The 22,909-nt window shown below is 36.0% G+C and overlaps 1 protein-coding gene across 9 annotated transcripts; it reads left to right on the top strand.

Moving 5' to 3' along the window:
* The first annotated feature begins 9,404 nt into the window (after positions 1-9,404).
* Positions 9,405-15,000, top strand: LOC146949455 (putative LRR receptor-like serine/threonine-protein kinase At1g07650). 9 transcript variants are annotated; one of them, XM_085745483.1, is made up of 20 exons: positions 9,405-9,550; positions 9,768-9,927; positions 10,110-10,181; positions 10,257-10,379; positions 10,493-10,564; positions 10,665-10,736; positions 10,834-10,905; positions 10,983-11,054; positions 11,158-11,229; positions 11,325-11,399; positions 11,497-11,568; positions 12,043-12,114; positions 12,394-12,456; positions 12,643-12,702; positions 12,787-12,822; positions 12,982-13,016; positions 13,913-14,050; positions 14,207-14,292; positions 14,480-14,675; positions 14,768-15,000. In XM_085745483.1, the coding sequence occupies exons 1-20, from the start codon at positions 9,454-9,456 to the stop codon at positions 14,938-14,940; spliced, it is 1,818 nt and encodes a 605-aa protein (XP_085601609.1). In that variant the 5' UTR covers positions 9,405-9,453; the 3' UTR covers positions 14,941-15,000. The 9 variants fall into 9 exon arrangements, 8 of the variants coding, with proteins under 8 accessions (XP_085601609.1, XP_085601605.1, XP_085601603.1 ...); XR_015027274.1 differs by lacking the exon at positions 14,768-15,000 and having other exon boundaries at positions 14,199-14,292; positions 14,480-14,673; XM_085745479.1 differs by having other exon boundaries at positions 10,110-10,160; positions 10,308-10,379; positions 13,913-14,292.
* Positions 15,001-22,909: the final 7,909 nt, after the last annotated feature.

Genomic DNA, 22,909 nt, shown 5'->3' with positions numbered 1-22,909 from the left:
GAAGTTGAGATTCCTTCAATGAGAGTTCTGATGGAAGCTGAGTTATCAGAGGCTGAATGGGTCCAAAGTAGGTATGATCAATTGAATCTGATTGAGGAAAAGCGCATGACTGCCCTGTGTCATGGTCAACTATATCAAAAGAGGATGAAGCAGGCTTTTGACAAGAAAGTTCGTCCCCGTGAATTCAAAGAAGGTGATCTTGTGCTCAAAAAGATTTTTACCTTCCAACCAGACTCCAGGGGCAAGTGGGCGCCTAACTATGAAGGTCCATATGTTGTCAAAAGAGCCTTCTCCGGTGGTGCCATGACTCTTCAAACCATGGATGGTGAAGAACTTCCACGTACTGTAAACGCGGACGCAGTCAAGAAATACTTTGTCTAAAAATTATAAGAACAGCTCGGTAAGTCGAAAACCTGAAAGGGCGGCTTAGGCAAGAATGAGCGTCTCGGTGGACTGAAAACCCGAAAGGGCGGTCCAGGCAAAAGTTAGAGACATTAAACAGAAAATCATCCTGATAGGCTGAAAACCCGAAAGGGCGGTCTATGCAAAAATTAAGGATAAAAAAAAAGACAAAGTAACTGCATCCAGTCTGGCACAATCCACTTGGGACATACCTGCTATCAAAAAATCTCCAATCTGAAGCATCAAAAGCAGCGGAATTCAAAGTTGTTTGAAATTTAGGGTTATGAAGTTCAAAGTACCTCTCCATTTTAAATTACCATTTTTCCAAATTTTGTAAATATCTATGGAGTCGCGCCTTTAGCGGGCCACCATTCAATCAATAAAATTTGAGCCTTTGCCCTCTACTTGGAATTCTCATTTATTTCATTTTTTCCAAAATTTCTTTCTATTTCTTTGATGATAATATTCTGAAGCAAAATTCATAAAATTTTTTCACGTCTCTTGAAAGCATAAACAAATAAGTGCATTGTAGGACTCGAGAGTAAAAGAAGTGCGCATCGACACTCCCCTCAAGGGTGGTTAAATCCTACTAAAACGGGCATGGCTAGCCACTGTGGGAAGCCTTCAAAAAAAAAAATCGAGCTCGCTAAGTCGAAAACCTGAAAAGGCGACTTAGGCAATAGAGAGCGTCCCGGTGGACTGAAAACCTGAAAGGGCGGTCCAGGCAAAAATTAGGGGCACAAAAAAGGAATATATTCCCTGTGGATTGAAAACCCGAAAGGGCGATCCAGGCAAAAGTTAGGGATTCAAAAAAAAAAAAAAAAAAAAAAAACAAAAGAAACAAACAAATCAAGAAAAGGCACGACGACTAAGGTGGGTCATTGGAAGAGCATTATGTGTTGGTTTACAAATGGCGACTTCTCCCAGATTTTTGGTCAACGATGAGCTTTATCCCCAGGGGCATCAATTGCTACCTTGTGCCAGACTCCACCCCGTCAACGGCTCGATTTTGTTCGCAATAATATCATCTCTAATGAAGTTTGCCGAGTGTATGTACTGTGATGTCAATCCGCTTCCCATCTTACCTGCCTTGTCTCGTTTCATCAAATTCATCTAGCACAATCCAATCTATACGCTCATTCATCCATTCACACATTCACGCATTATTACTTTCATTCATACACATCATACACAACATCATTCATGCATGGTCGTATTTATCACGACGTCACTAATCAATTTCAAATTTCAATTTCAAGTTCAAAAGTGTCATCCCCAGCGTTAGCCGTTCTAGTGATGTCGCTAATCAATTTCAATTTCAATTTCAATTTCAATTTCAATCAATTTCAATTTCAAATTTCAAATTTCAATAGTGTCATCCCCAGCGTTGGCTGTTCTAGTGATGTCGCTAATCAATTTCCATTTCAATTTCAATTTCAATCAATTTCAATTTCAATTTCAATGGTGTCATCCCCAGCGTTAGCTGTTCTAGTGATGCCACTAATCAATTTCCATTTCAATTTCAATTTCAATTTCAAATTCAACGGTGTCATCCCCAGCGTGAGCTGTTCCAGTGATGTCACTAATCAATTTCAATATCAATTTCAATTCTAGCAGTGTCCTCCACAGCGTTTAGCTGTTCTAGAGATGTCGCTAAGAGTCTCGTCTTCATTAAGCTATCATACCAAACCAATACGGTAGTAGACAATCTTTCCCTAGTGAAACTACATTCCCCCTAGCGGAGTCGGATCCCTTTTTCTTCAACAAATTTGGGTATCTCGTCGTTGTTTCTCGTCTCAGTCAAGTCATATTTGTCGTCCTGCATTCATACAAGCATTTCACGAGCATTCATAGCATCTTATGTCCAAAATTGGTGTACTTTTGTATTTAAGTCTCTTCGGCCCATCGAATCAAAGATTTCATCTTCAAATCTTCGGACGAAGAAACTTAAATAGGGGCATCTGTCATACCCCAATTTCTGACCTAAGGCCCCACTGACACGTGTCACTTGACCCTAATCGATCTATCTTTTCAGCAAAAAAATTCGGCAGAGAGGTATTTTAAAATACCTCATATTTGGTTCCGTGTCGGGCCGCTTTCTCTCTTGATTCATTATCTTTGCTTCCATCTTTTATTTTTTTTATTTATTATTATTATTAATTGATTAATTTTAACTTTTTACTTAGTAACTATTTTCTTTTAATTCTTTTATTTTCTTTTCTTTTTAAAAAAAAAAATATATATACATAGGTACGTATTTATCCTTTCATTATGTCTTTTTTTTTATTTTATTTGTTTTTTTCTTTATCATTATCATTATTTGTTAAAGTCCAAAATATGGTCCAAGTTCCAGTCAAGCACATGCTGTCACGCGCACCAATCTAACGAACTCATCCAAAGTTCGTCCATGCCAATCCAAGCAATTCGTCCAGGTTCAAATCCAGCAACAAACAAACCTATCCTCCTCCTCAAGCCACCAATTTCCTGCAGAGTTCAAACAAACCCTAGTCTCAACCTCAGTATTATAAATAGAAGCCTGCACACACATGAAGGGGGACCGAGAATTCAACACCAAAAAACCTGCAAACGTAACAACACCAGCAGCTTCAACACAACACAACACGGCCTCACGATCCCATCGTCACAAACACACACAAACAGCCATCAATCTTAATCGACCAAAAACATCACTGACCCGTAAACCCTCGACCACAACAACTCCAACCGGTGAACCAGCAACTCAAATAACCGTATCTCGACGCATCGGAACCGCACCACACCCCGACCAGTCACAGAATCGCACAAGCCAGGCATACAGAGAACCGAATCCAGTGAAAGGAAAAGACGGAGTAAAACCGATTCACGAACCAGTCTCGTTTCCAGTCACGTTCATATCAAGCACGCACCAAGGACGAAGCCAGCATCAGTAACAACAAGCCGAGGCATCTAAGAGGCTAAGAAGGTATAAATTTTTCTGCCTTTTTGTAGATTTAAGTGGATTTTTATAGATTTAAGTGGAAACAGAAAGAGGAGTAGGAATATAGGAGAATAGGAAAAATTTTAAAAAAAAAATAATAAACTAGGGTTCCGTCGCGGTGGCGCCGCCGCACCGCCGCCGGAACCCTCCCTCACCGTCGCCGGAAACCGCATAGGAAGAACAGAGGGACTCTGAGAGAGAAGCAGAGCTCTTTTAAGGCAAGAGAGAGAAATGAATTGTTTCAAATGAACAAAAATCTGTCCCACAACCCTTATATACTAGGCATACAAGGTCGACCCATAACCCATGATCCATGCATTCCCGACCCGGTTCAGTTCCCTCATACTAAGCCCAGTTTTGTTTACTTACTGCATACCTCCTTGATTACTGCCTGCACCCCCTGCTGTCATTCTATTTCTTTCACGTTTATTTTTTTTTCTTTCTTTTCGTAAGCATCACATTTTTATTTAATCCCCATGCATTTCTTTTTCCGTTTAGGTTTATTATACTACTCATTGCATACTCATTTTTTTTTTTTTTTTTTTTTAGTCATTTACTTCGTCGCATGGAACTTAAAATGTATAAATAGGTTTTTAATGTAATTTACTTTTATTTTCGTTTCTTGCACATAAATTAGAATGTAAATAGGCCCCAATGTAATTTATTTATTTTTTACTGCAGACCGTAGAATGTATTAATAGGTCTTTTTGTAATAGCCTAGGTGCATGTGTGCGTGTGTGGGTGTATGTTTATTTCTATGCTTGTTAGTTTAGGTAAAAGGCCTTTGTGGTGGTCCAAATGCCACCATGGGGTCCTTACGCTTTTATTTCTTTACGCTCCGTTAGTTTAAATATATTCTAGTTATTTGAAAACAACACCAAAAATATTTTTTTTAAAACAAACCTTGATCTTAAATCAAGTGACGTTTTTTTATTTTTATTTTTCTTAATCAAATGTCAATCAAACTTAACTTATTTTGAGTCCATTTTTCAAATATTAAAAAATACAAACCAATCCCATTTTTGCCACTTTGGCTTCTTTTCATTTCAAAACATTTTTCAAAACTAATAAAAAAACACAAAACCAATCAAACGTTAGTTTTTTTAACCCCGAACTACGAGGTTTTGATCCCTTACGGGTACGTAGGCAGAGGACACTCGTCCTTTCAAATCAATAAAAATGTAGATAATTAGGTCCTCTTTTTTTTAATCACTTAAAATTCCTTTTTTTCAAAATAAGCAAGTTATAGCACATTATTTAAATAAAACTAAAAGGTTCCCGTAGAGTACCACGGACATAAAGGGTGCTAACACCTTCCCTTTATGTAACCAACCCCCGGACCCCCAATTTAAATAAATTTTTTCAAAAGTCGTGAAATAATTGGTGAGTCAATAAGCTAATCAAATAGCCTTGATAAAATGACGCGACAGACACCATTCAAAACCACATTCTATTTAAACATCATTTAAGCATCAAATGTAACAATTACATTCATTTATACATTCATACACTACATATGCAATCATCAAAATATCAATTCCTACATCAACCCTAACCACATTCAAACTACCAAAATTAACAAAAATAAATCTATAGAAACTAACATTATGATTACAAATGATTAATACTACTTACTTCTGGTTTTGTGGGGATGATTCACTTGATTTTCATCAAAATGCAATTTAGAGGATTGGAGGAATTGGAGAGGTTTTGGAATTAATTTTGAGACTGATATGAAACTGATGTTTCTGTTTTTGTATAATTTCAGGACGCATCAGCAGGCGTTTGTTAACTGCTGAAAGAAACTTCGGTAGTTAACTATTGATAGTATTAACCGACAACAATTAACTACCGAAGAAACATTTAAGTCATTTTCAGGTGTGTTTTAGACTTATTTGAAGTATAAACATCAATTTTCTTAAAAAATAAAATAAAAGTACATTGTATACTAGTATGTTAGGTCCATTTGTCTTTTGTGGGCGTCATATACTTACATCAGCATATATGACCTCATAATAATAAATTAACAATATAAGAAGAATTTTAGTTTAGTACGTAGTAATTAGAGTAGTTTAGTAGTTGACGATATTAATCAATATCGGAATTTATTTACAAAAAAAAAAAAAAAGAATTATCGGAATCAAAATCTAACTGACTAGTGAAGTACCAAGATCAAGATGGAAGAGTGGTGGAGAAGCTTTAGCCACGACGTGCTATTCCATACTGTTTTATCTTTGTTTCTCCATAAATATACCATTTTTTTTTTTTTTTGTAGCAAATAAATATGAGTGGTGATACGCGTACCACCCTACGTGGCATACCACTCTATACACCTTCCACATAAGCATGGCAACAAAACCCGTGCCCATGGGTACCCGCCCAAACCAACCCCGATTTGACTGGGTTTGGGTTTTCCCCGATTTTAAAATACGGGTATGGGACGGGTAACGGGTATATATGTACCCGCCCCGAACCCATACCCAAACCCTACCCGAATGTAAAAAGGTCATGTTTTTTTTTTTTGAGGGGGTTGATATTGATATGTTATGTTATTTGGTTTGATAATTGTCATGATATAAGAACTTTCATTGATAGTTAAAGGAGCAACTGAATTATTTGGTAAGGAAATGTTAAAATGAGCGCAAATTGTTGGATAATGCATCACAACATTACCATTGAAACTTAAAAAAACTTTTTTTTATTAAAAAATTGATTCAGTGCGGGGACGGGGATGGAGCGGGAATACTGGAACCCATTGGGGACGGGGATGAGATTCAATTTCTCATCCCCGTTGGGAGTAGGGAATGGGGATGGGGAAGGCAAAACCTGTCCGCACCCCGCCCCATTGCCATGCCTACTTCCACATGTAAAAAAAATATAAAATAATATTTTTAGAGTGTCTTTACTTTATTTTTTATTTATTTTATTAATCAATTAAAAACAACACATTCCAACCACTCTCTTGTCCTCTTCGGCCACCGACCAGCGTCGGCCGCCGCCGATTAGTTTATCTCTCCCCCTTCTCACCGAACTCACAAACCAGCGACAGTGACGGTGCTGAAATACAAAAAAAAAGCCAGATCTGTGCAACCACTGTCCTCCTCTCATCTCGCTGCCATTATCATCACCGCCGTCGCAACCACCACGCTCTCTCACAACAACCACACACATTCAGATCTCGCCATCCACTTTCACCACCACCACCATGCCGTCGTCTACCACCATTCAGATCTCAAGTTAGATATGGAAAAAACCGCCGCCATCTCCCCCACCAACACCGCCGCCCTCAGGTCAGATCTGAAACTCAGAGCAAGCAAAGCCATAAAGAGAATGCGCAAATGAGAGAAAGTGAGAGAGAGAGAGAGAGAGAGAGAGAGAGTTCAAAGAGAATAGAGGGAGAGAGCTCTGCAGAGAGAGAAAGGAACGTTTGAGTGAGGTGTGGTGGAGGTTGAATAGTTTGAGTGGAGATAAGGTGAGATGAAATTACAAAAATACCCATGCAACATGGAATGGTACAAAGGTGGTACATACAAAGGGGTGTGTATGTATCGTTATTCAATCAATATACCCTTCTATACAACATATCATAAGACCTTATAAGTCAATAACCAACGATGCAATATCTCAAATCTCTTTGAAATGGAATATACTCCACCTCGAGTGGCAGAAGCTACTCACATCCATTTAACATTAAAGAGCTACGATTACCTTTAAATTGTATATAATATAGTTCCTCCGCTTCTTAATATAAGAAAATTTTCAAAAAATATTTTGGTGATATTTACAAGGAAATGTCACAATTTTTAAGGTGGAGTTATGACTTAAACAACTTTTCTATCCCTCATTTAAAGGTTGTCTTTTTTAATATTAGTGGATGTATTTAAATTTCATAACATTCTTTTTTTTTTCTGGTCAATATTTCACAACATTCTATAAGTGTATATTTGTAAAAACGTTTAAAAAATAGGAAATGTTAACTATTGCCATAAGGACATTAGTTAAGAAGATTAATATAGAAATTATGCATTAGAAATTGGTGAAAAGCGGAATATTTAACTTTATGAAAGTCAAGTGAGAGAAACTCTAACTTCTCTCTAAGTTTTCTTTCTCTTTCAATCATCAACGAGGGGTGGTTTTAGGTCATTTTTTGACCTAGAATCACCCTTCTACATCTTTTATTTCTTTTCTTTTGATATGAATAAGTGATCTCCACATATATTCAGTGTTTTCTTTTGTGTTTTTCTTTGTGATTTCGTTTTCTGAATACGGTGTTGTGTTGTACGGTGTTGTGTTGATTTCGCGTCTTGTTGCGGTGTTCCTTTGGTTCATATTGAAAGATCAGCTTCAGTTAATCACATATTCAATCAATGATTTGGACGTCAACATTGTAGATCCAGAAGCATGTGTATTTTGGTGATTTAGATTTTATCATTTTATTTGTATGCATTTTGCCATTGTATGTTATTAACTTGGGTGCTGTGAGTTTGTTCGCAGATTCACCCTTTACGTTTTTAGCGATTTTGATTCTGATGTATATATTCTATCAATTTTAATGAATGAATATCGTTTCGTTTTTGTCAAAAAAAATTATGAAAGTCAAAAAGTTGTTGTTTTTAATAAAAAAAAAAAAACATGTTTGATATCATTAACCATTGCCCTTATGACACTGGTGTATTAAAATTTTCAGAATTTCTAACGTTTTACTTCCCACCTATTTATTATTATTATTATTATTGTTATTATTATTATTATTATTATTATTATTATTATTATTATTATTATTATTATTATTATTATTATTATTATTATTATTATTATTATTATTATCTATTTAAAAACAATTGTTTTAAAATTGATTTTTAAAACAAATTTTAAAATAAGTTCATTGATTTCTTATTAAACATTCATTGCTATGGGCCATCTTATTGCACTACTAATGCAATTTTTTCTCCATGTAGGAAGGTATTTATAACATCTAGCTAGAATAGGGACCACTTCTTTGATGCAACAATAGCCAGTAAAGTCCTAATCTTCACAAACTAAAATTAAGGTTTCTTGAGCAACCCCTTGAACAGGACGAGGAATAATGGCCTACCTCATGCATGTTGTCTGGAACTGGTCATGGTTTGAATTTGGAGAGGATGTTTTAGAATTTGTCACTTATCATTGGGACCATGGAGTTTCCTATTGTTAAATTCCAGGAAGGAAGAAAAGAAGGACAAATTGGAAAATTAAGACTTTTTCAGTCAATACAAGTAGGATTAATAGAAGACTCGATTACAGTTTTATAAAATACTTAATTACATTTTTAGTCTCTATTTTTATTTATTTAGAGAAATGGTTCCCTCGTTTAAAATCATCCAGTTTTGATCCCTCTTTTCGATTTTTTAACTTCAACTATGGTGATATATTACATTTAAATTGAAGTTTTTAGGGAGTTTTCAGATAACTATAGGTATTGATCATTCTACATCATCACATCGTGACATGTCATTTATATTAATCCTTCCGATTACTATTATAAGATGGCGGCTGTCAATTCGTTCATAAGTTGCATCAACTGTTTTTGGACAATAATTGGTTATAGTATAGTACATTGTACATGCAGAATTGTCTAAAGCTTGACTTGTAGTATTATTTATGACTTTTCTTAAGTCTTTCCTATGTCATTTTCATCCTTTAAACATCACTGGGCCCATATACTTGTGATATCAATTTCTGAATGATTCATCATTTAACTTTCTAAAACTGTTGCTGTTATCATCTTAAAATGAGTTAAGAATACACAATCACATATATGTTAGGTTTGTATATCGTGTCTAACTCATCCGTAAAATGAGAGGTGTCACTCTTACTGATAAGTGTTTTTACATGCATTGAGGACTTGCTTTTGCCACTTAAATTAAAAAGACATGCTATATATATATATATATATATATATATATATATATATATATATATATATATATATATATATATATATATATATATATATATATATATTGAGACTCTGTACCTCTGAATTATTGATATATCTGAACTTCTCTCTTCCTTGTTAATAATTTTAAGATAAGATGGCCACATCCACTCAATGTTTCTTCCTTTCACTCATTCTCATTTGGTTCATATCTCAAACATCTTTTGGAGCTACTACTATTCACCCCGACGAAAGTATGATTCTTATTTCTGCTATACTACCAAACAATAAAGAAATTTCTTTCATCTTTCTTTTCAAGTTATTTTCATCTAAGGATTCATGTTAGTTCAAATATCATGTATTATTTTTTGCTCATGTAGAAATTCTTTATCTATATTTGATGACATGTGTGTGGAGTTTAGAAGTCTTTTCAGTGCTTAGCTGATAGCTCTGAATTGTATGTATATTTAGAGAAAGCTCTTGAAGTTATAGCTAAATCACTTGGTAAGAAGGATTGGAACTTTAACATTGATCCATGCAGCAACAAACCTAACTGGGTTACAAATGAATATAACAATGTCACCTGTAACTGCTCTGTTGCTGGTGACAACTTCTGCAGAGTTGTTTCAATGTAAGTCAATTTTCTGTCAGACCTTCTAATCAATTTGATTTTTATTTATAACTGTGGTACTCAAGTATTTACATTGTTGCAACTTTTTCGTAAATCTATCGGATAAGAAATACATTATAATTTATTACATTATTTTGCTTAATGTTTATGTTTAACTTTCTTTCGGAAAAATGAACATACAGAAATTTGAGATTGCAAAATCTCCCGGGAACTCTCCCACCAGAAATGAACAGGTTGCATTATCTTCAAATTATGTATGTAATTCTCACACTTTTCTTAACATTCAATATAAAAATATTATTAATCATGTTTTATATCTTCTATCACAGGTATCGATATATTATTTTGTATGACAAACTCTTTCACTCCGTCTATTACAGTGAACTCTCTCGCAATGACTTGAACGGTCCAATTCCTAAAGCATGGGGCTCCATGACAAATCTTCGTGAAATGTATATTGTTCTGAATATTATACGATATATTGACATATGAGTCTTATTATACATTCTTTATAAGGATTTACATTCATAGTTAGAAGTAATAACATGTTTCTTAATCATAACAGTAGACTCCCCGGAAATCGTTTAACTGGTTCAATACCAGCGGAGATTGGAAACATATCAACTCTCCAATTTTTGTGAGTCTCATTATCCCACTTAGCAATTTTTTTTTTCTTCTTGTATGTGTTCAATCCAAATTAATTCTAGTAGAACCTAAGTTTAACTTGAAATATATAGGGAGTTAGTTGGCAATCAGATGTCTGGAAATATTCCTCCAGAGCTTGGGAATCTAACCCAGATTCGAACAATGTAAGCACTTTATTATGAAAGTCAAATGTTAAATGTCTACTTTTATTTCCATGGCTTTGAATCATCATTTACCGTTTTGTTTTTATATTATATATAGGCGATTTTCCTCGAACAATTTTACTGGAGAACTACCCATGACATTGTCCAAGCTCATTACATTGCAAGATTTGTAAGTTTCAAACTTTTATGATGTATAGAGAAGACCAAATTTTGATATAAGTTTTATGCCCTCTCTGATCAATGCAGCCGTATTACGGACACCCAATTCTCTGGAAAGATACCTAGTTTTATTCAAAACTGGACAAATATCAAGTCACTGTATGCACTCTCTTTTTTTATTTTAATTTTTCCTCATATCTAATTGCTTTTGTATTGCTTTAAATTTTATAATAATTATCAATGTTTACTTTAATTTTGACAGAACGATACACGGAAGTGGATTAAGTGGGCCGATTCCTTCTGGAATTTCACTTTTGAGAAATTTAACTGACTTGTACGTATGATATTCTATATACTGAAGCAATGGTAGAAATTTAACCTTCATTTTAATTACGTTTCCTTAGCTTTTGATTCAAATGTGATATTCAGGAGAATTAGTGATCTGAGTGGATCTGAATATGCACCTTTGCCAATACTTAATAATCTGACATTGTTAACAAGACTGTGAGTTGAATTCTCTGCTTTTTTAAAAATAGAAAAGAAAAAAGAGCAGCTAGAGAGGAACTCATAATATATTATTGTCTATCTTATTGTTTCACAGGATTCTGAGGAACTGCAACATCAACGGAACGCTACCTGAAAATATTGGGAATATGGGATTATTAAAACACTTGTAATTGCTTCCTCGCTACATTTCGTTTGGCATCTTTTTGAATAATTAAATTTCAAAATGCATGATTATCTTCGGATTATGACATCATTTTGAATAATCTATTTTCACTGCATAATACTGAAATACATTTGGGACTGCCTACTTTCTATGTTTCTTGTTTATATTTTTACTTCAACTAATAGAATCAAGAGAATATAGATCCTATATTATCCTCGCCATTTTCTTTTACATGTTTTCACAATAAAATTACCATTTTCATTGTTTTTAAGTATCTTATGTTAAACTTGGTTTTTTTTTTTTTTTTGGTCAATATGTTGAGCATAGTTTATTCTTTAACCTTTGGTATCTTTGTTTTTGTAATTACTGTTTCGATATATGTAACAGCTCTTTAATTTATTATGTTCCAGGAATGTTTTTTACGACAAATTTTCTCAGTAGCATTTTAACTCATTCTCAATATGATATCTCTTTCAGAGACCTCAGCTTTAACAACATAAGTGGAACAATTCCAAGTACTTATGCTGCCATGAACAGTTTGGAATACATGTATGAAATTCATCATAGTTTCTTAGCACGATTCTTTTTTGCAGTATATTTTTATTGACATCTGTTGGCTTCTTTATGCCTACAATCTAGTTTCAACTTTTACTCTGAAGTAGGATATAGCTTTATAATCTTCTTAGATCCTATGAAGATTGAACTCAACCTAAATACATGAATAAATGTCAACTCAAAGAAGGGTCCCTCAAGACAGTGATTAAAGATATCTACTTCAATTATTTTTTTAGAGGTGTATATTAATATCTTCATATTCTTTTATCGTAGATTTTTAACTGGAAACCTTCTCACTGGATCGGTGCCTTCTGCTTTGGGACATAATACCGACATGTGAGTTATCTTGCTTATACTACTTGCATGATTCCTTCGGTTGAATGGTGAACTTCATTACGAGCGGATGAAAGATATCATCAGTTTCTTATTTACCTTTCTAAGTGGACTTATCTTTTTCTTTTTGCTTGCTTCGTTGCATTTTCCCTTTCATTTTATTTAAGAATTGTCGTTTTAGCTGTATAGAGATCTTTCATACAATAACTTCAGCATCAGCGAGAATCAGAAATGTCAAGATGAAAAAGTGTAAGAAACCTTGCATCTGTGTTCTTTTATTTGCAAACTTATTTAGGAACTTCCTGATACACCAGATTTTCTAATTTGTCACAGGAACTTGTTTTCTACCTCATGGGCACACAATGACATGTAAGTTTGGTGTTATAAGTACTAAACTATGTACGTATCACACACATAAACTCACACACACACACAAATATATATAAACATTTCTATTTTCCGTTCATTATTTGATGAATCTTATTATTCTAATCATGCTAACTTGCTCTACTCCTTCCATCCTCGCAGAGGAACAGCGTGTTTGAGCATTGAATGTCCCAAACGTGAGTTTCTTCGTGGTGAATTTCTTGTAAAAAGCTAAGATCTCACTATTGCTTTTTATTTCTTTTTATTAAAAAATAAACTTAGAGGTACAAGAGGAGAGGGGACCAAAAGTCAACCATGCTAATTGCCAAAAGGTTGTTCTAATACTCTAAACGCGCTCAGAAGAGAATGATTCAAAATATGATCCCAATAAGAAAACAACATATTTAGATAGGAATTAACCATGAATAATGCAGAGAACAAAGGTGATATCAATTCATAAATTATATCCATAGAATAATTGGCAGTTGACTGTTATGATCTGCCATGTCCAACAGCTATTGGGCTTGTGACTCAAACAGAGTTGTCACACAATCAACAATTTCTCAATCTACCCACAAAATACACTACCGGAAGCACACTTCTGATAAAACCTCCGTGTTTCTGCTGGGCGGATTGAGAAATCACCCACACAACCCGACTCCATTGAGTACATGCCCAAAACAAAAAGTATAGAGCCCATAAAGAAAAAATCAAGTTAAGAAAAAATAAGTCACAACTTAGCAAACTAAAGAGACTTATCTAGTTGGACTTGAGAGGGAGCGTTGGAAATTAAGTACCTCATCAGTGGGAATAAGGAAAACTAAGGTGTTTATAAGTTGTGGAAAATTTGTGTATATTGGTTTGATATTTTGGACCGTGAACGTCTCACACTTAAGAAAACCAACCAGTCGACTATGTTGCTACACTCAACAGGCCTGTGCAATAAATCAAAAGTGGGAAAGAAACATGATAGTTAAAAAAGGGAGAGAATGAGCATAGAAAAATAAAATTTTAAGGAACATGTTTTTCCTTATTTGATTTTTGTAGTTTTCTGATTAATTCTATAGTTTCTCACATGATCTTCTCAACCCAGCCTCATACTCCCTTTATATAAATTGTGGTGGAAGTCGAGCAAAAGTCAACAAAACAAGTTATGATGATGATTCAGATTCTCCTGGACCAGCTAGATTCTATCGCAGTCCAACTGGAAACTGGGCATTGAGCACCACTGGTATATTCATTGATAGTGATCAAATGCAGATAAATTATTCCCCGAAAAACATCACCAAACTTACTATGGTGGATGCTGAATTGTACACGAATGCACGTGTTTCACCGATTTCTTTGACTTATTATGGCTTTTGCCTCGCAAATGGAAGCTACACAGTATATCTACATTTTGCTGAAATAGTGTTGACAGACGATGAATCTTATGGTATTCTTGGAAGACGTGTATTTGATATCTACCTTCAGGTATGGTTTGACACTATTCTTCCAAATTCCACTAGTTACTCAGTGTTTCATAAATAGTTGTAGGGACAATATCGAACTATTTTTTTAAATCGCCTACATAAATAGTTACCTGAAGTGATGTTCACTAGGTTCCTATAGGGATACGTAATAATCATGAAACTTTAAGGTTATGATTGAAATTTTGTAGGGAAAGCCAGTGAAAAAGGAGTTCAATATTGCAGAAGAAGCAGGAGGAGTTGGTAAGAAAGTCGTAAGACAGTTCAATGTTGATGTTACTAGTAATACTTTGGAGATCCGCTTGTATTGGGCTGGAAAAGGGACACAGTATCTCCCAAATAGATCAGTATATGGTCCTCTTATATCAGCTATATCAATCGAATCTGGTGGGTTATACTTGGCACGTTCCTAACCTTATGCTAGGATCTCCATGTTATGATCTAATATTGAAATTTCTTGTATAATAATAATCAAGCAGATTCTCCACCTGGAAGCATGTCTATAGGAGCTGTGGTGGGAATTGTGGTTGCAGCAACAATTATAATCATTGTAGTATTTGGTATACTTTGGTGGAAAGGATGTTTTGGAAAGAAAAAATCATTCGCAAAAGGTGATTACAAAGAAATTTCCTTTGTTGCCATTTTTATCTAACGTTTTGCCAATGCACAAATTATTCTAGTGATAAATAAAGGTGTGCATGTTGCGTAACCATGTTATATTTGAAACCTTGAGTACATCTCCTCAATAGTTTCATCATCCTTCATCTTGAATAACTCATACTGATGTACAAGCAGAAGAGCCTTTGCTTCTTTGACCTTCTTGCTCCCTTCATAATTTGAACAGAGAGAAGCAAACATAGCTTTAGCAGTGGATTTGTCACTCATCTTCATATACTCTGCTTTGGGTATGGCAGTGACAAGAGCTCCTCTGATAATATGATGCTTCTTGTAAAGTTTCCTCAGTTCTGGAGTATGTTTCTTTCTATCCACAGCAGCTCCTTCTTCATCAAGGACTAAATCACCAACACCATCTTCCAGAATATCCCATAATTCTTCATCTAGGCTCATGATGTAACTGTAAAAGTTGGTCTTCCACCAAGAGAACTCTTCAGCATCTCCATTGAACTTTGGAACTTTTCCAACACTGGTTTTCTTACTGTCACTATAATCACGTGAGACATGTTTATAGCTAGTATCACTAGGACCAGTAGGAGGAGGAGTAGACATGTTTTTCTCAGATCTTTGACTGTTGCACGGTTAAGTGTTACACAACACACCAAGGCTCTAGATACCAATTGAAGGTGAGAAAAACACAAGAAGGGGGGGTTGAATTGTGTTTTGAAAAATTCTTCGTTTCTCCTAAAAACTGAACACACTGATCAGAAGCTAAGTGAGACAGCTTCTGAAGTGATAATCAGAATCTAAATGCAGCGGAAAAAACAGAGAGAGAGAAGAAGAACGACACAAAGCAATTATACTGGTTCCTTCCACAATCCGGAAGTAGTCCAGTCCCCCTTGCACTTCCAAGGAGATTTCACTATGAGTAATAGCTGATTACAAATGCTCAAGCACACAAGCAAGAGACTTCCTTTGCTCAAGCACACAAGCTAGAGACTTCCTTTGCTCAAGAACACAATCAAGAGACTTCCTGCTCAAGCACAACTGCAAGAGACTTCCTAACTAAACAAAATTACACAGAAAATTGTTTAAGGTTGAACACTTGATATACAATCAGAGGTGCTCACAATACAAATCAGATACAGACTCAATGGACTTAAGAATTTCTAAGATATGACTTTGAGACACAGAAATTCTAAGTGAATGCAGAACAATTTCAGCAGAGGTTTGGTACTTGTGAAAATCTTGTGAGTCTTTCGTTCAGCGTTCTTGCATTACCAAATCTCTAGGTCTTCACTCCTTTATATAGAGGTGTGAAAGAGACGTTGTGAAATTGCCAGCGCACCAAAGAGTCGTTGTTGAAGCTTGATCTTTCACCAATGATCTTTTGCCTGATTTGGTTGTTGTCCTACGAAGAACCAATTTGAAATCCATTCCTTATCCAAAGGAACATATATGCAGGCGAGACCGTATTCTGGAGCTGTTTTCTTGTCTTGTAGCGTGGACACAAAACAGAGTGGTGGAGAACGTGGTTGTACAATTCGTACAAAGTACAATGTCAACGCTTTCGTCCAAATTGCAAGCACAAGCCTTCAAACACCTTTGAAATGACCGTTGCAATGTTCCACTAATTTTCTGCTATGTTTTCGAATCCAATAGACAGCTTTTGCAATGTAGATCCTTCAATCTTTGAATGTTTTGCAAATCCAGTTGATCTTCAGCTTCTGGTGAAATGACTTCTGATGAGGCAGCTTCTGATGATGCAGCTTCTGATGATGCAGCTTCTGATGAAGCAACTTCTGCAGCTTCTGATGGTGCAGCTTCTGATGATGTGGCTTCTGGACCTCTTGTCTTCAGAAGCACTATTCTTCAGGAGCAGCTTTACTTCAGGAGCGGTATTTCTTCAGGAGCAGCTTGACTTCAGGAGCGCTTTGCCTTCAGAATCATCTAAGCTTCATTTCCTTTGCTCTTTATTTGCTCATTCAGAACCAATGATGATGTAACTTAATAATTATGGTCATGTACACTTGAACAAATATTTGCTAGTCCAATTTACAATTTTTAATACCTTGTTATCATCAAAACTCTTTAAGGTTCATTGTTAAACACATTTTGTTCCAACAATCTCCCCCTTTTTGATGATGACAAACAAAAGTATTTAAAATTGATCAATTGTTGTTAATCTAATTAACAAGTTGACTTTGGGGTTCTGAGGTTTGTAAGCTCAGAGTCTGAGGTTTGTAAGCTCAAACTCCCCCTGAGTCTGATAGTCTTTAAGGTGAGGTTTGTAAGCTCCCCCTAAGTTCTATCCAGGTTAATTAAATTCATTTTTCGCACAATAAAAAATATCAGAGCTTTAAAAAATTGAATCATTGAAAGAATTAACTTATAGATAAGAAGAATGGTTCAATTAATTTTACTTGAATTTTGATACTCCTTCTTTCGTTCATAACTTATACCAATAAGGTAAAAAAAATTATAGAAGTTTTTCAAAAATTTCAAATGCCATTAATGTTAATGGGGCTCAGAGCCTTTAAATACTTGTCACATATACTCCCCCTTTTGTCATCATCAAAAAAAATAATAATAAAAAAAAATAAGCATAAAAGACAAAAAGATTTCAGAAAAACTCAAACAAGAGAGAGTATACAAGAAATTAATTAATTCAATCAGATCAAAATATATGAGCATGAATATCCAATTATCAGAAGCAGCTAAGCAGTCAGAAGCAGTAAGCATTCAGAAGCATAAAAATAAAACAAGATGGTTTCAGAAGCAAGGACTAAGAATTTTAAAACAAACAACAAACAAAAATAACACAAAGGTGTGCAACTAAGGGTTGGTTTGTCGTTGTTTCTTCATCTCCTCCATTTCTTCAATTTTCTTTTGCAACAGTTCTTCAAGCTGTTGTTGCCTCTGGAGAAGAGCCTGTTCCCTTTCTCTAGCCTCTTGTTGCTGCTGTGCCATCTGTTTCTTTAGAAGCTTACACAACCTTGCTTCTCTGGTCAAGTAGTCCGTTTCTAAGAAGAAAGGCTGGTTTGCCAGGAGCAGTGTAGAACTTCTTACTCTGAGAATCTGATTCAAATGCTCCATTAACTTCCTGACAGAAGCTTCCTTGCTTCTGATGCACTTAGCCCTTATGCTTCCAATTAGCTCAGTTGCCCGGTTCTGAAGTGATGCCCAGGAGTCTTCATATGCGTTGGTAAGATCAATTGTCATCCTTTGATCCACCAGATTATGCATTTGACTAAGGATTGTCAGAAGCTCAGCATTAATATATCTAGATTCCAGGATGTTTGTGGGTGGTTGTTCAAGGGTTTCAAGATCAGAATCACTGATTTCCAGATCTTGAACAGGGTTAGGAACTGGAATGGTAAGGTGTGTTTGTGTGTTTGAAGATGAAGGCTGGTCAGAAGCAATGTGTGTGGTAGAGGTTGAGGCTTGAATATTGACTTGAGAAATGTCAACATCCATAGGAGTTGGTTCTGGGGAGTGTTCAATTTCAGTTGGTGGTTGTTGTGGTGAAGTTGATGTTTGAGTGTTGAGTTGGGGGTCAATGGTAGCTATTGGTGATTGTGGGGGTGTTGTGGGTTTATGTGGTTCAGGTGTGTGTTGATGGGGGTTTTCTGAAACAACATTTTCAGAAGCAGCTGCTTCTGGAGTTGTTTCAGAGGCCTTTTCTGAGGTAGATTCAACATTTTCTGGAGGAATCATGTTGAGAGGTTGAACGTTAAGGGGTTGAGGGTTAAGGCGAAAGATAGAATCAATGACTCTTTCTCTCTGCTCAGCCATTTCAGCCAACTTCTCATTAATTATGTGACCAACTGGTTCATAAGTAGTTGACTGAGAGGGCTTTTTGTTGGTTTTGGCTGATGTTGACTGGCTTTTTACTGGCTTTTGAAAAAGTTGGGCTAAGGGTATATCATCATCAGAATCATCAGAATCTGATAATGGTGTGGATGCGGAATCTGATGATATATTAATTACCTTCTCTGGTTCAGGATCAGAATCCTCTTTAGCAGACTCACTGGTCATCAGCAACAGTTGCTTGGCTTCTGAAACTACAGACTCTTGTAGCTCAGCAGCAATCTCCAAGACTTTTTCAGCTGCTGCCTTCTTCCCTTTTAACTCATTTAACTCCAAATCAGAAGCAGCTTGAGCTGTCAAAGTGATATGAGGAAAATCCTTGGTCCTCCTCAAAGCTGGCTTCCTCTTCCTCTTTGGTATAGCTGGTTGTATAGAGTTGTTGTCTTCAGCTACCTCTTCAATTGATGGTATTGCAGAACCACCAATCTTGAGCTTGACAGAAGCAGGTCTTGCCTTCTTAGCAGATTCTTCAACCTTCAGATACTCTTCTTTGGTCATTTTCCTCTTAACACTTCTGCTTTTTGCCAGAGGCACAGTACCACCATACATTTCCTCAGGTACCTCATCCAACCTGATGACCTCTTTGGTTGCCACATAGTGTTCCTTGATGTACCTCATCTGTACTTCAATAGGATCCTGTTTGCAGATGGATGGAAAATCCCTCATAAGATCAGACATGACATGAGATTCACTTAGATCAGTCTTAAGTTTGGTGACCTTGCTGATTAGCTTCATGTTCTTGAGAGTTTGAGCATTTATGAATGCTCCAGTTTTTGTATCCAGCATCTGATCTGTGTAGCCTTGAGCTCTGCTTAAACTGTCCAAGACACCTCCTTGATAGAATATTTCTGATAAGAGTCTTCCATAAGGAACCCAGGGCCTTGGTTTATCTTGCAGCTGACTCTGTTTCAGACACTCTACCAAGTACTTGAACATGTATTTGGGCACATTCACCTTTTCCTTCTTGATGAGGTGCTGGAGAAAGACCTTCTGAGCCAAATTTGGTTTCTCATTATCACCACATGGAAGCAAATCCTCATTCTGAATCTTCAGAAGCATCTTGGTTTCCATGTTTAATTCAGCATATTTCTTCTCCTTTTCAGAATTGAATATAACCAAGTTAGCTCTTTCCTTCCAAATGCGTTGTTCAGCAGCACTTGAAAGATCAATTCCAGAGTAATATCCAGACGCTTCAACCTTAAGAACAGCTTCTATTTGCCATTGAGTAATTCTTACTGGAATACCGCAGATACTTGATCTGATTTCATCCTCAACAAACGGCGCAAGACCCATTTCTTCTCTTGTTTTCCCTTTTAATTCAGGATACATTAACACCATCTGACTTTCCTCAGCTAGGGATGCTGCTCTGTTGTAAAATTTTGCTCTTACCCAGAAGTGTCTAACCAGAGCTTCGTATGTTGGTCCATTCAACATTTTGAAGTAATGCATGAGTCCTTGCTCTTCAAAGTAGCTTCTGATCCAACACTTATGAAAATCCAGAGAATCAAAGTCCACTGGATTCTCTATCTGAACTTGTAAATCCCATTCTTCCAATTTCATGCTTCTTCCTCTGTAGTCATATTCAGGGACCATTCGTGAAGTAGATACTGAATCTTCTCGTTGCGAACTTGATGATGCCATTTGATGATTGACGAAGATTTGAAGAAGATGAAGATTTTAGGGTTCTAAGGTTGAGAGAATGCGCTTACTTCGCAAGAGGTTTGAGAGCAAATGTGTTTGTTGTGAGTGAGTAGTGTGTGAATTGTCAAAGTGTTAAAAGTAAAACGATTGCAATTCAAAAGAGACAAACAAACATAACATTAATGACAAAATTGGGGGCGCGTGAAAAGTACTTTCAAAGCTAAAATCATCATTGCCCTTTTTAAGTTATACACCAACACATACAGGCCACGTAAAAAGTTCACAGAGTAACTACCAAGTTAGTGGGCCAGAAGTTACTTTTAAAAAGTAACTCCCAACGTTTCCACTAATTCAACTATTCAGAAGCAATAAATCCAGCTTCTGGACTTCAGATGCTGACGTCATCAGAAGCGAGTTTTCCTCAGAATCTCAATAAAGAGCTTCTGATGGACTACTGCTTCTGAACTAACTTCAGAACCTAAAATCCTATTCAGGAGCAAGCAAGCATTTAATCAGATACACAGTGCATGTTCAAATTTTTCTTTATAAAATCAAATCTTTCAACAGTTAAAGGCTTAGTAAATATATCAGCCCATTGATTTTCAGTATCAATGAATTGTATATCTAAAATTCCTTTTTGAACATAATCTCTGATAAAATGGTGTTTGATTTCAATGTGCTTAGCTCTTGAATGCAAAATTGGATTTTTAGACAAACAAATAGCAGCAGTATTATCACAATAAATGGGAATAGTGTTAGCAGTTATCTGATAATCTTCCAACTGATGTTTCATCCAGAGTAGTTGTGTACAACAACTTGCAGCTGAAATGTATTCTGCTTCTGCTGTAGACATAGCAATAGTTGTTTGTCTTTTGCTAGCCCAGGATATAAGATTATCACCCAGAAATTGACAATTGCCACTGGTTGACTTTCTTTCAATCCTATCACCAGCATAATCAGCATCACAGAATCCAATTAGCTTATAATCTAAGGATTTCCTATAAAGGAGTCCAAGATTAGTTGTTCCTTTCAAATACCTGAAGATTCTCTTGACAGCAGTCATATGAGATTCTCTAGGATCTGATTGGAATCTTGCACACAAGCATACACTGAATAAAATATCTGGCCTAGATGCAGTGAGGTATAACAAAGAACCAATCATACCTCTATACAACTTCTGATCCACTTTAGCTCCTTCATCTTCTTTGCTTAAGGTGCACGTAGGGTGCATTGGAGTGTTCATCACTTTACAATCTTCAAGTTGAACTTCTTCAGAAGCTCCTTTGTGTACTTTGATTGATGAACATAGACTCCATCTTTGCATTGATTGATTTGAATGCCAAGGAAGAACTTCAGCTCTCCCATCATGCTCATTTCAAATTCATCCTGCATTAACTCAGAAAATTCCTTGCAAAGAGATGCATTAGTAGAACCAAATATTATATCATCAACATATATTTGTACAACAAGAATATCCTTCCCAAGGGTCCTTCTGAAGAGTGTAGTATCAACCTGTCCTCTTTTAAAATCATTCTTGATTAAGAAATTACTTAGTCTATCATACCAAGCTCTGGGAGCTTGTTTCAAGCCATATAGTGATTTCTTCAGTTTAAAAACATGGTCAGGATATTTAATATCCTCAAATCCAGGAGGTTGCTTGACATACACTTCTTCTTCTATGACACCATTTAGAAATGCACTCTTGACATCCATTTGATATAATATTATGCCATGATTAACTGCATAGGAAAGAAGTAACCTGATTGCTTCCAATCTTGCAACTGGAGCAAATGTTTCAGTGTAATCAATGCCTTCTTGTTGACTATACCCTTGTGCAACAAGCCTGGCTTTGTTTCTTGTTACTTCACCTTGCTCATTCAGCTTGTTTCTGAATACCCATTTTGTTCCAATGATGTTCTTGTGCTGAGGTTTGGGTACCAGATCCCACACATCATTTCTTTGAAATTGATTCAACTCTTCTTGCATAGCTAGGATCCATCCATCATCTGAAAGTGCTTCATCAACTGTTGTAGGTTCAATCATTGAGATTAGTCCAATCATTGACTCTTCTTGTCTGAAATGTGATCTTGTTCTTCTTGGACTATCTTTGTTTCCAATGATTAGCTCCTCAGGATGTGAAGACTTGTGTTTGAATGTGTTTCTGGGAGGATCTTCTTGATGTGAGCCATCTTGTGCTTCATCAGAAGCAGCTTCATCTTGTGCTTCTGATGTGGGTTCAGCTTCTGGACTAACTTCAGACTCAGCTATCTGATCAGGTTCTGGAGTAGCTTCAGGAACCTGTATCTCTGCAAAACTTTCACCTTGCTTTGAAGTTTTATCTTCAAGCTCCTTGTCATCAAATTTAACGTGCATAGATTCTTCAACACAGAGTGTTTCTGAATTATACACTCTGTATGCCTTTGACCTTTCAGAGTAACCTAAAAAGATTCCTCTTTGGGCCTTGGCATCAAATTTCTTTAGGTAGAGCTTGTTGT

Source organism: Medicago sativa, chromosome 2, assembly GCF_051527215.1.
Source record: "Medicago sativa cultivar Bolivia chromosome 2, Bolivia_mono, whole genome shotgun sequence".
Taxonomy (NCBI): domain Eukaryota; kingdom Viridiplantae; phylum Streptophyta; class Magnoliopsida; order Fabales; family Fabaceae; genus Medicago; species Medicago sativa.
Note: the sequence above shows the minus strand (reverse complement) of the source record. Positions and strands in the feature narration are given on the sequence as shown.

Excerpts from the sequence above, each read along its gene's own strand:
- LOC146949455 (XM_085745476.1), top strand. The coding sequence starts at position 9,454 with ATGGCCACATCCACTCAATGTTTCTTCCTTTCACTCATTCTCATTTGG. Across the intron at positions 11,230-11,324 it reads TTGAGAAATTTAACTGACTT|GAGAATTAGTGATCTGAGTG; the intron begins GTACGTATGATA and ends TGTGATATTCAG. Across the intron at positions 12,115-12,393 it reads ATGAACAGTTTGGAATACAT|ATTTTTAACTGGAAACCTTC; the intron begins GTATGAAATTCA and ends CTTTTATCGTAG.